Here is a 13,743-nt window from a genome sequence, read left to right as displayed (position 1 = left end):
ATTTTAGGGGCTATTAAGATAAAAATATTCGTTGAAATAACACAAATTTCATAATATTTCTTGTTTTTCTTTTAGAAGATTTTTGTATTACCTACTTATTACTTGTTGTTAAGAACTCTAATTTCGAGAATTGAGGTCCTAAAATAATATACGAGGTATAGACTTTTACGGATAAACAGGCCGAACTGTAGCAGCAAGCAAGCTGAAAATCGTTTAGGGATTAAAAAAATAAACACAAATGTCATTAATGTTAGATTAATTTTTATTTAAGTTAATAAAACGCCCTATTTTTTATTAATTAACAATAAAGTTTTATACTGATAAAATTTAATACTTATAAGAAAATAAAATCGTTTTTTTGTCTCATAGACATATGGAATGTTGTCAATTTTTATAGATTTAATGATAAGCCTACAATCTCTGAGCATTTCCTAAGGTCGTTTTTAAAACGGAACAACAACTTTTAACAATAACAACTAATTTAGACGTTCCTACATAGGTAACTTTACTATTTTCCTATAACGTAAACAAAATTTATTAATTCTGGCAACACTCGTACTATATTGACTACTGCGCATTTGGCTCAATCACAATATAATTGAAAATATTATGTGATGATCAGTAAGTGGCTGCACGTGGACTCAAAGTGCGAATTAAAAACTATATTATAATACAAACACCACTGTGCCTAAGGGTTGTGTATGTCAATTTAATACATTGGAATATTTGTGACAATTATATAGGTATTGGCTTTGTGTATCGTTCATAAAAAATACTGAAATTACATAAGAAATGTTTAAAGCGAAAGTATTTACTTATTTACAACATAATTAGTTGAATAATCTATCGAGTTAAAAATATCACATTTTAAAGTACGCGTTAAAGTTCATATTTGTACTTAAGATTATTATTTTACTCAAAATTCATAATACAAAAAAGAAATCATTTTATGACTTCATTTTTATAATATCGTAAGCTCATAATTAAATATATTTTTATTATAATTATTGGGTTTTTTTATTCAATATTTCTACTATATCCATAACGGTGACAGTGAGGCCCGAAACAAGGCAGCCAACTCCGAACAATACAATCAATATGTTTTTCCATAAAATCCATTTGAATTTCCCAAGATCATTCCACCTGAAGACGGTTTCTACGATGCCTGGAATTACTAGGCCCAGGATAGAGTAGAAGACAGAGCCAACTATGTTAATGATTTGTTCTAACATTGGGAGTGCTATGCCGATGGCACCTGAAGTAATAAAAAAAGTTTAATGGTAGATATTTAAAGAAATATATTGTTTTTTTGTTAATAAGACATATTGTCTCAGTAATAAAAAAATATAAGACCAGAAGAGGCCAGTCGTTGCGCAGGAGCCCGAGTGTGGCCCGAGTGTTCGATTTCGAGGAAGGAATTCCTTACTCCAGGAAATGAAATATTTATTTAGATGTATATTTTCATATTTTCGCTCTGGTGTAGAGGCAAAGCGCGGCTTTGAGTTCTGCGACTCAGCATGAAATGCTTCCAGAATTGGGCGGAGAGTGGGGTACAGAGCGTATTAACACTAGGTTCCCTCTGCCTACCCTGCTGTGTACAGTGTGAAGCTGATTTTTCATTTTTTCGCTTACATGTAATAAGGCACAGGCTGGGCGTTGAGCCCATTTTTTTAATTTCAACAAAATTCAGTGGAAAGCGGGATAGGGAGTGTCTTAACACTACGTACGCTTACCCTGCAATATGCGAGATACAGCCTGAAAAAAACACAATTACATCTATTAACTTACCACAAAAGAAAACAATGGCGATCCTTACAAAGATTTGGGTTATATTTCTATATTTCTCCTTGATGAACGGTTCTCCATATGTAGTAATAACGTCAATTACGACGTAGAAGTGTAGTGGATAAGTAAACAATATAGATATTGCTATAAAAGCTTTAGCACATACGGCGGGCCTGAAAAAAAATAAGATTCAAGATTCAATTAGGCAGAGGGAACCTAGTGTTAAGACACCTTGTTTCCCATTTTCCGCCGAATCGGAAGCATTGCGTGTTGAGTGGCGGAACTCAACGCCGCGACAGAATATAATTTTTTCTCGTAATTTTATTTAAATACGCTTAGCCTAACTGTCAAGAGGTTAACGATTAGTTTAAGCAATGCAAATATCTATATCTGTATCAAGCAGCAAGGCAAGGTATTGCTTATTTTTTTCTTATAAATTGCTAAAGATGTCATTTAACAACCATTGTTAGAAAACTTTTTCTTCAAAAGTCAACTTATTTTTGTACGAAATAACAAATGTTAGGTTAGGTACCAACAACTGGTATGTCTAAACTGCATTTATGTATCAATCGAATACCGATAATCATAATTTTTATATAAGAATTTTGTTAATTAGTTTAATAAAACTTTCCTCTACAATAAATAACAAGTTCCATTAGAGCCATTTACGACAAAATTACTTAATGACGATAAAAAGACTTCTAATATAACATTAACCAAAAATGTAATATTATTTTTAATTTGAAATTAATAAATACACTAAAATAATTTACGTCACTTGAGCGAAAAAATGGAAACGTAAACGTAAATAAATATTTCATGTTCTCGAGTGGAGATTTGTAATGCATATCTGCTATAAACCCAAATCTTAAGGCGTCGATTACTGGCTATTACCCCAAATAAGATAGAATTTACGTACTCGTGTATATTTAGTTTTTTTTTATGGAAAAAGGACAAGGCAAACGAGCGTTCGGGTCACCTGAGGATGATCACCGCCGCCCACGACCCCGCGCAGCAAAGAGCGTTGCCGATCTTTGAGGTGGAGATAGACGCGCTAGTATAAGTAATTTAGGTGTTTGTATAATTTTTCAGAGATAAATACAGAAGTTATATTATGAGAATAAACGAAAGCAAAAAAATCTTCACACTATTGTTTTTAAATTTACCTAATATTCTTAAATTAATTATAATATGAATTTCCTGCAAATGGTATTTTCCTTATATATAAATGGAGATATCCTTATAAATTCAGGTTTTGAATATTTATTTTTAATACATTTTCAATAAGGCAAAAAACCCAGTGAGAATCCAAAACAACTTGTTACTTTTTATTAGCCTATAATTTAAACTTTATTAAGGTAATTTGTCTATAGTAAAAGTCAACTAAACGCTTTAAATGCTTTTATTCACTAGTTAAAAAACAATATTAGTTACCTTAGGGCGACAGGTTGTGGATTTGATTCTCACTCGAGGAAATGAAATGAAATGAAATATTTAATATTTGCATTATTTTTCGCTCTGATTTCAAGGAAATGGGCGGCGTGGATTTCCGCCACTCAACACATGTTTCAAGAATTTGGCGAAAGTGGCTAACGGAGGGTCTTAACACTCTGCCTACCGTGCCAGAATAAAGCGGGACATAGCGTGACATTAAAAAAGTGTATTTGAAATATTACCATTCATCAACCGGCAGATTTAATGTGATCGATCCTCGTAGCGTGTCGCCGTATCGGAAGTATCCAAACAAACCCAGTGTGGTATAAAGGATCATGATGAAGCTCATCGCTATGACTAGAACACTCGGACATCCAAGGAAATGTTCTGGTTTTTTCATAGCATTTTCCACTGGCATCACCACACCTATACCTTCCATCGCAAAGATGACAGTGCTAAAAAATGGAATGAAATGAATATTTAATGTTTATTTAATAGTATAAAAATTATAACAAGCGTATAAGGATTTCGATGTAGCTTGATGAGAACTTATGGCTTAGTGGACAGTGTGCTTAGAGAGCTTGCAAGAAGCGTGGGTTCTAATCCCTCTACGTTAAAATTTTTAAACGTTTCTAAAAAGTAAATATGTAAGTACTTTAATATACGTAAATTAAGAAATATATATAGATATGTCACAATAAAATAATAACATTGTAAATTTGTAAGACGTTATAAACCTACATATTTATGTATAATTAAAAAAAATTCAATGAATAATAATACTAAATGTATAAGCAAGAAAATTATTCTCGTCAATGCGAGAATGCTAAATAAAGTATTAGGCGTTATTAGGACGTAGATTTCGTAATTACAGAGAATAATATTTGATAATGCATGATGCTTTATCAAAAAAACATATTTATTTAATTTAAAATCATAGTATTAAGATAACTATGATTTAAAATAAAATAAATATATTATATATCTATCTTGAGCCTCCAGTCGTCGCAGGGGCACAAACACGTGACTGTTAACGTGATAGATTGTGGGTTCGATTCCCACTTGAGGAAATGAAATATTCAATATTTTTATTTCTTCGCTCTAGTGTCGAGGTAAAGCGCGGCGTTAAGTTCCACCACTCAACACAATGCGTCCAGAATTCGGCCGAAAGTGGAGTGTCGTAACGCTAAGCTCTGTCTACCCTGCTACAGTGTGAAGCTGAGACACGAAGAGAGACAGAGAGAGATAAAGAATGATAATCTAAAATAAAAACAATAGCCACTTACGAAAGAAACGCAGGAAATCTAGCCGGATAGCCAACTACACGTTTGTCAGCTATAGTTATATCGTCCTTGAATATGTAATACAGACATATTACAAAAGTGAGGAACAGTAACACGTTCGCTATCAAAGAAAAGGAAGCCAACCACTTCAAATATCTAATCTGAACCATAATGCATAGCGGTATTAGCAGCAAGAGGCAGTAGTATTCTACTTGTAATATAAAACTCGGTACATACTGGTCGAGTAGCTGGAAAATAATAAATAGAATTATTGTCATATAAATACATAAAGGAAACGCTTTTAATGAATAGTTGATTTTATACTGCAATAACAAAGAATGACTATAGTATATTATTAATTTATATTCGTTCATAATAACATATTAGTTACAATGAAGCAATTTTAAATAGACAAACCTGTTTTATAGAATCCGCTATGAGCACAGTAAAAATGCAACAAACTCCGACGTATGTGAATATTAAGGAAAACTCGGCGAATACACTGTAAATTTTAAAAGAATATATTTTAGTTTTGTATAAACAAGTAAGTGGGTTCAATGTCAAAAATTATAATAACATAATTATGAGATGGCAGTTAGTACTTAATATATTTATATTCATATCATTTTTTTATTATCTCTACAATTATATATGTAAAATGAAAAATATAAAATAATTAATATAAAAATTTGCGAAATAAAAATATAATTACCCTGCGGCGTTAGATAATGGCCTTAGTCTTTTGGGGCCGGTAGCAAAAACAGCTCGGCATGTTTCTGCGTAACCCAGTAAGGGTTTTCTTACGAGTTTACAACATCCCCTCGATACATTTACCTAGAAATCGAAGCAAATTTTTACTTACTTTTAATTAATCTCATTATTTAAGTTGTTTACGAACGAAATACACAATAGATATACAAAATATATAAAAACATTAATCATTAAATATATATAAAATGATAGATAAATGGTATGTTTTTTGTGTTAAAAATAAACCATTGATAATAATGTTCATTTGGAATAATAACTATTTTAATTAAGTATATATATTTAACATTTAAAATAGATTTTTTATCAATTGTATAGTAGTTAATGTTACAACTAATATAAAAGTATAATTAGAGCGTTTATAGACATTCAGATGTCAGTTATTTTATTTCGCGGTCTGACCACGTTATAAACAACAATACGTCGTAAATGTTTTAGTGACAGAACAGCATCTTGGAATTTAATGTAAGTATTATATGAAACAGCTTAAAAGACATGAGAGAATTTTATTGTATGTGGTTTTTCTTGGGAAATGAAAATATAATTTATTTTTACTGAAATTATTTTGATATGCTTTAGTTTTTTTTAATATTTTCATAATTAATTTTATTTTTAAATTATTCTAATTAGCAAAAAAAATAACCAAACTATGCAAGAAATTTTTACTAACGCTTTCAATTTTAAATTAACACTTAAAAAGAATAGAATCCGTCAGTTAATAAACGTGATAGAATAATTCATATAAATACAGAATATACTTACAAATATATGTACACAATGTCCACAAATAAATGCTATAATAATTGTGCCGACAATGCCCACAGCCCATCCTGAATTCGCAAACGCTAAAGGCACAGCAAGGATACCTGATCCTAATGACGATTTTATTAAATTTGCCAATGATCTTGCATCTCTAAAAACATTCAGTTTATTATCATTATTATTTTCAATATAGATTTTTTTAATATTAACATAAGTCTTACTTAATAAGTTTATAACATTGTTTACTATAAAAAGTGAATGGTACTCACGAGTTCGGTTTTTTTACTTGTCGATGTTCGAATGGGTTGTAGTCTTGCGCTTCCGGGTTGGCCTTGTTGCCCTCCATGGAATTTTTTTCAACTTATTTATCCTTTTAAAAATAGTTGTAAACTTTAAAAAATATGTTTACAGATAAAATTTTTAAGCAACATTTTATTATATCGACTTATAGATTTGGGGTTTAAGAATCATCCCTTTCTCACTTGTATGCAAAGAACCGCAAGTTGGTCTTGAGTTGACAACTTTTATTTGATTACAGATGTTTTATGAATTTAATACCCGTATTTAACTCAAGAGATAGCAAATTGATAACTAAAGGACTTACATACACAATAATTATACGAGCGACATGCGTCGAATAGATAACTGGGAGGTTTTATTTTAACATTTAATTCAGAATATATTTTTATATTAATATTTATATTTAAAAAAATACACTTCTAAAAATAAACAATCTACTAGTCTAGTAGGTCATTATTAGTTTTTATAATGTTAATCTTCCCAAAGCAAAAAAATTGTGCAACGGAACTGGTTTACAACGTAATAAAGTTATCTAACAAAAGTTTCTATAATGCCTTTAACACAAAAAAATAATTAAATGTATTTCAATATACTATACATTTAACCATTTTTTTCTATAGTTTACAAAGGAGGTTCTGCAACCAGGCTGCTAGTTTATATATTTATCTTACTTACGTTCGCTAACTAGAGATTCCGTCTGAATAAACACTATTGCAACCATGCATTATGAACTGCCGAACAAGCGACTAACTCATGGACTGTCACCTCACTACTGCAGACTGAGCGTTGCTCATTTAAACATATAATTTAAATGCCTTGTGCTTATTAAATAACATTGTACATTTTTTGAATTATATAAGCACAAATCCAAGATTATAGCTGTTTCGATTGAGCATTTTATTATTTTACTTACAATCTTAGAATAACTAGCTTCTTTAACTACATAAACAACTTTGTATGATATCTTTGACAAGAATTTATCATTTTAATGCGAAAAACATGATTTTCAAATCACAAAATTCACTAAGATGATATTTTAAGAGGGTAGGTAAAATAATAAAATTAAACACAATGTATCTTAAGAAGTTAGTAAAGTAGAAGGTTTCAGTGCTCAGAATATAGTGCTGCGAGCCTTGGATAACAGGTACGTAATAACAATATTTGATAAATGTGACGGTCGTATACTAATTCTTGTGGCATAATTAATTAAATATACATTTAGATTTTTTATCGTTAAATGTTTTCAACCTTTACGTTCATAGCTATACATGTTGTCTACAGTATTGGCCCGCACGATATTACTATAATTAAAAACTAGCGACCCGCTTGTGGCTTCGCCTGCGTGAACTACACAATTATTTATTTACTAATCTGAATTGTTTCGATGTTTTAATAAATTATCATTTTAAAGACGATATCTATACATTATACGGTAAAATTTTAGCCGATTCAATAAAATAATTGGTAGAAATTTTATTTGTAGCAATTTTGTCGAGCAAAATACTTTATGAACTGACCAAAAGTATAAGAATTCTACATTTTATGAGCAGTTTGAACAATGAAAACTGCATATAGATCGGTTAAGTAATTTCTGAGATTAGCGTGAACAAACAAACAGACAAAGAGAAAAAAGTTTAAAAACAATTCTTATTGGCTTCTATTTCATTGATTAAATTTCGTCCAGTAATAAAATTTCCTTAATATTATTCATGTACAAACAACAATTACTTACAATTTAATTATATGTATGTGAGTTTTCTATACATATTATTTAGATTTCTATCATAACTATAAAGTTCTTCCTTATATAAAATTTGTTTATATTTTTTTCAGTACCATTGATAGCTTCCTTTAGCGATCGACTCGGGAATATGCTACTCGGTTTTATGGTTCTAAATAATTGAAGGCACCGAAATACATTCTAAGCAAGAACTGAAGAAAATACAGACAATTTGGAAATGTGCAAATTCGTGCTTAGTAAATCTTGTTGACAAATCTGCTTTCATACTTTTGTCTGACCAGTTTATAGAATTTCTTTCCCAAGATTCCCAAAAACAAAAAAAAAATTACAAGGCTATTTAAAAACAAAACATGTGCAACTGAACCGTTTTTCTTAAGTTGATAAATTATTAGCCTTGACGAATGTTGCTGATATGGTGGATATATACGAAACACGTGCGTTTAAATACGACCTCCCACTCATACTTAACCACTCTTGGTAATATATAAAAGATCACTAAAATCCTGGTCCTGGTCCTATTCCTAAATCAGAAGATCTTACGTCTACAAAAAAATATATACAGATTTCTATATTACACAATTTACTGGAGGCTAATAGCCTCCAGTAAATTGTGTTACAAATTAATAAGATCCACACTAACCTAGTAAATAAAACATTGTTTTCCTCAAGTAGCAATTTACAACAACTAACCTTGTTTCAGTTGTAAGGTTATTGACTGATTCAGTTGACTCTAATATCCCGGTAGATATCAATTATAATGCCATAAGCAAGGTATACCATATTGTTTATTTTATTTACAGCTTTCAATCTTTGGAATAATAGGTGACTCGCCAAAATGATTCCAATTAACGTAACCAAATCAAGTAGGTATTCTCCGAGGATCGGTTCTTTGCCCAATTTTGTGTAATATATTTACAAAGGATATTTTACCACTATTCAAATACAGTAAATACTTTATTCAAATACAGTAAATAGCTCAAAGTCGCAAATCAAATAAAAAGTTGTATCATTACAGTATCTCGCACATAGCAGGGTAGGCAGAGGGAACCTAGGAACCTAGTGCTAAGACATTTCCGTCCCACTTTTCAAGTAAATCTTAAGGTTTGCCTGCTAAGCGGCGAAACTCAACATTTGTCTTTTTACCGATGTAATGATAATAATAATATTTCATTCCCCTAAGTGGGAATCGAACACACAACACTCGCGTACAGTCACACGCTTGAACGCCTCAACTTTAAATAAGTTATATAGTAAAATCTGATCCAACGGTAACTTAGACTGCCTCATTCTTGTTGAGAAACTAAATGTGAACGCGCCTTCAAGGCTACTCCGTGTATGTAAGTACGCTCTTTTTAACCGACTTCTGTAAGAAAAGGAGGTTATCAATTCGACTGTATTTTTTTTTTTTTTTAATTTTTTTTTTTATTTTTTTTTTTATGTTTGTTACCTCATAACTTTTAACTGGGTGGACCGATTTTGATATTTTTTTTTTATTTGAAAGGTATAGCTTCCCGAATGGTCCCATTTTTTTTTGGTCCATGTCTGACAATGGTATCCATGAGAAAATCACATAAGTCTTAAATTTGCATTATGCATGTGCGCGACTAATAGCCGAATAACTCAATGTCGCGCCAACCGATTTTGATGATTCTTTTTTTATTTGAAAGGATACACTTCAAGGATAATTTGGTGAAAGTTTGGTTAGGTTTCGATTATGGAATCCGGAGAAAATTGAGAAAGTTTGTTTTTTTTGGTCAAAAATTAATTATACTGTAATAGTTACAAGCAAAAACTTTTTAAATTGATGTCAGAAGTGAGATTCCTGATCGTTGCATTTCTTTTCAACCAATCTCAAAGAAGAGGATGTTCTCATTTTCAACCAACTTCAAAAAAGGGAGATTCCGAATTCACCCGAATACTTTTTATGTTTGTTCTTGTCAATATACCAAAATGTAACTTTGCACAAAAATAATAGCTAATTAAATGAAGTTTTACATAGAACAATCACAACCACTCGTTGACAACCACTACCACCACCATCACCACTCGTTCAAGAAGCATCATTTTAAGATCTACCCATCACTAAAAATCGTAAAATAAAATCGTAAAATCGTAAAATTTTTAACAAAAAGAAAAACCAACTTCTAACAACGAACTAAAAAGTGAAAAATAATTATACAAAGATTTTATTATTTTGAAGTCGGTGTCAAACTAATGCTACAACACCTTTACTACAATATCTAATTACTAAGCCTGTTTGTTTTACTTGGCACCGACTTCAAAATTATAAAATCTTTATATAATTATCTCGACTAAAGCTTTAAAATATAAATTGGGTCAGAATTCTGCCTATTCTTATTATTAAGTAATTATATAAATTAAATATATCCTTTTTAGAGTTTCGCGTCTCAAAGTTAATGAGAAACATAACGTTTAAAAGTTGTGGGTTCGATGCCTGTTCGAGGAAATTAAATATTAAATATTTTCATTTTCTCGTTCTGTAATAAGGGCAAGCGACAGCGCAGAATGCCTTCAGAATTCGGTGCAAATGCGGAACGAAAGTGTTTTAATGGGAACGGAGTATTTTAACACTAGTCCTCCCTCCCTCTGGCATGTGCGGGATACAGCGTAAAGTAAAAAAAAATAAGAAAAATTAACAAAATTTGTGGACAGCACTCGAATTAGACGGTAACCTATAAAAAAAATCAAGAGTATTTTTAATGAGAAACATTATTTATTAGAAATTGAACTATTCTAAGAAAAAAGTAAAATAAATATTATATTGTTTATTTAGCTTAACGTTTAACTTTATTTAACGATATGAGGCTATTTCTAAAGAATTTTAATCTAGACATCCTAAAGTTTATCTCATTTGTAAATATTTTAAGACACTGATATGTATCTTAATAGGTTTTTTTTATACAATAGAGATTATTTTTTCTAAATTATTTAATTCAGTTTTTTCAAAGACAGATATTTAAATATTTTAAAGATAAATGCATAATATTAAAATGTTCTTTTTTTTATTAACATAGTAAGCTTGAGTCATTAAAATAACAATTTACTACACTTGTTATAACGTTCCGTCTGATAAAAAAATCACACTTCCGTCAAAATCTTGAAAAAAAAAAAAAAACATTTGCTGTCAGTTTGGACCGTCATGGCGCCATGCGTGTTTACTTAAACTGAAGAGAGACTTATAAATAAATATTCTAATGATAACACGTGAATAATAAATAGACTTATTGAAATTCATTTAAACAAATAGTGAAAGTGAGAGATTATGTTTTTATTGTTTTGAAAAATCATCACGTGGTTGTGGTTTTAATATTATTTTCATTTTAAATTCACTAATGGTGTAAATATTAGTGAATGAAGATTAAATTATTATTATAAACTGTTATTTAATATTAATAATATGACTGTCAATTTAGGAGACATTAATAATTTCTTAAGATGAAAAGTTTCACTTCATAAGTGTGTACATTATTAATACACATACTTAAATGGAATAAAAGTTATTGTTAATTACAAAATATAGCACAGTGAGGGAAATATGTTATCCAAGCTTGATAGAAATAAGCACCTGAGATGACCCAGCGCAGGCTGGCCTCATGCGTAACATGTTGGCAACCTTCAATAGCGTCGTGAGCTATCCGGCTTCGGAACTGAGGAGAGGGGCGGAGACTGCCGGGGGTAAGTACTTAATTGTATATTGAACACATAATAAAAATAAGCTAGTTTAACTTTTTATGTTTCTCATATAAATTTTAAAGACACTGAATAATAAAATAGAACTGTTAATTTGTAGAAAAAATATGTATGAGAAATAAAAACAATGTTATAAAGGGAATTAATATCTTTCAAATTCGAAATTATTTTTAATATGTGCCTTTTATTCATTAACGGGACAACCGACTTCAGTTGCGGGGCAACTTAACGCACACAGAAGGGTTAGTTCTACCTTTCCTCCACAGCTCATAAAAAATTGGCATTTTCAGCCCCGCTCTTTTTTAATTCTTTTTATTCTATGAGTCTTTGATCTCTTTGATACTTTTAATGTGGAAGTAATGTGGGTCTTTGAATCTGGGTTCAGTAATATAAGGAAGGAAAGGGCGAAATCTTGCAACGTAGAAGAAGAAAGCTGAACTTGGTAGATATTTTTATAGAAGTCGTACTAAAAAATCAATAACATAGAAAAAAAATATGTTAGGTATTTAATATTTTTTTAATAATTTAAGAATATTATGTATATAATCATTTCAATCTTTTATGTAATACTGCATTGCCTACAACATCTAAAATAGGTAGGGAAAACCTAAACTTAATACATCGTTTTGTATTACCAGATTGGGAAAATGGATTTAGTTACAACATAAATATTCCTTCGAGTGGAAATTATCTTGTGTAGGTACAATGTTTTTATTCAATTCATTGTTTTCTGCCATTATGATTTCGTCGTTGTTTTTATAGTTCTTCCTTTTATGAGGCGTCCATATTTAGCTAGAATATGTGTCCCATTAACCTTCTGCTTTCGATATATATTTTAGGGAATATCGTGGGAATATAAGTCAGACTTGCTCGTGGGTTTGATTTTTTACCTCCTATTGAATGTTGATTGCAAATTTTGTCATTGCGTTCTGAATACCATGGCAATCCACTGGTATAAAAACTATAATAATTAATAAAGAAAGTGCTTAGAAGTGCAGCGCGAATAAAATTGATTTCATTAGTATTTTAAATTAAGGTTATGTGAAATATCGTTCGCTTTTTCCTTTTTACAGCAGCTCCATACATTTAAATCTTCCAGAGTCATTTAATATTAAGTTATTTTTGCAGGTTTAATGCCTTAAATAACGCCCCATTTTTTAAATAACACTGACAAGTTACCTAAGCCTTTGATGTTGCACATTTCTGCAGCGGCATGTTATCGTTTACTTTATCTCCGCCATACCTTTGCAGGTTCCGAATAGACTCAGACTTTGTTGCAATCAATGAGACGTTAACTTCAAACTTGTTCCCCACTTTCCGCAGAAATTTTGAGACATTACCTGTTGAGTGGCGGGACTTAACGCTGGCTTTTTTTTATTGTTACCAGAGCGTAGAAATGAACATATTAAATAGTTCTGTCCCCCGAGTAGAAGTCGAAGTTGAACCCTCAATCGTAGTGTTGATTAGCGATTACAATCACACGCTTGTGCCGTTTATAGGTAGTCAATTACATACATAATACAAATATAACAAAACTTTATACAATAGAAGGCCGTCGTTGCAACAGCGTAACTGTAAATGCGACGAGCGTGGGTTCGATTCGGGGGAGTGAATTTATTTTATTTTCTCGTTCTGGTATTTTTATACACAGAGGCGTGAATCCCGCCACTCCATATAGAATTTTCGGAAAATTGGGCGGAGAATGATGTCTTTACATTTGGTTCTCTTTGTCTGTCCTTTTAATTCAGGTCAAATAATATTAAAGTATATTTAAAAACTCCATATGCTATTCTACAAAAGTATATTATATACTATTCCGTCTATATACAATACTAGCGGCCCGCTCGCGGTTACACCCGCGTGAACTATGTTATTATTAATTTCTGTCTCCATGACTACGTCATAGTGACGTCTATGCAAAATTTGAGACTCCTAGCATTTGTAGTAACGAAGTTTCAT

General features: G+C 30.9%; 3 protein-coding genes across 4 annotated transcripts in view; 1 reads left to right on the top strand and 2 right to left on the bottom strand.

The window, feature by feature from the left end:
- Nucleotides 1-13,743, bottom strand: part of LOC146529903 (NADH-cytochrome b5 reductase 2) — a 165,020-nt gene that overhangs the window by 22,454 nt on the left and 128,823 nt on the right. The window lies entirely within an intron of this gene.
- On the bottom strand, nt 244-7,226 carry LOC146529910 (proton-coupled amino acid transporter-like protein pathetic). Of its 2 annotated transcripts, none has more exons than XM_085200655.1 (9): nt 7,008-7,226; nt 6,302-6,402; nt 6,033-6,183; nt 5,215-5,336; nt 4,920-5,004; nt 4,506-4,750; nt 3,462-3,674; nt 1,789-1,958; nt 244-1,255 (listed from the first exon to the last, which is right to left on the bottom strand). In XM_085200655.1, the coding sequence occupies exons 2-9, from the start codon at nt 6,376-6,378 to the stop codon at nt 1,005-1,007; spliced, it is 1,314 nt and encodes a 437-aa protein (XP_085056781.1). In that variant the 5' UTR covers nt 6,379-6,402; nt 7,008-7,226; the 3' UTR covers nt 244-1,004. The 2 variants fall into 2 exon arrangements, with proteins under 2 accessions (XP_085056781.1, XP_085056782.1); XM_085200656.1 differs by lacking the exon at nt 7,008-7,226 and adding an exon at nt 6,515-6,533.
- Nucleotides 11,722-13,743, top strand: part of LOC146529897 (cytochrome P450 4g15-like) — a 286,682-nt gene continuing 284,660 nt past the window's right edge. Inside the window, exon 1 of the mRNA XM_085200647.1 lies at nt 11,722-11,769. The gene's annotated coding sequence lies outside the window, so the exon portion shown is untranslated. The remainder of the gene's footprint in view (nt 11,770-13,743) is intronic.

Source organism: Heliconius melpomene, chromosome 17 (genome assembly GCF_056956725.1).
Source record: "Heliconius melpomene rosina isolate 202511_hmr_F chromosome 17, ASM5695672v1, whole genome shotgun sequence".
Classification (NCBI taxonomy): Eukaryota; Metazoa; Arthropoda; class Insecta; order Lepidoptera; family Nymphalidae; genus Heliconius; species Heliconius melpomene.
Note: the sequence above shows the minus strand (reverse complement) of the source record. Positions and strands in the feature narration are given on the sequence as shown.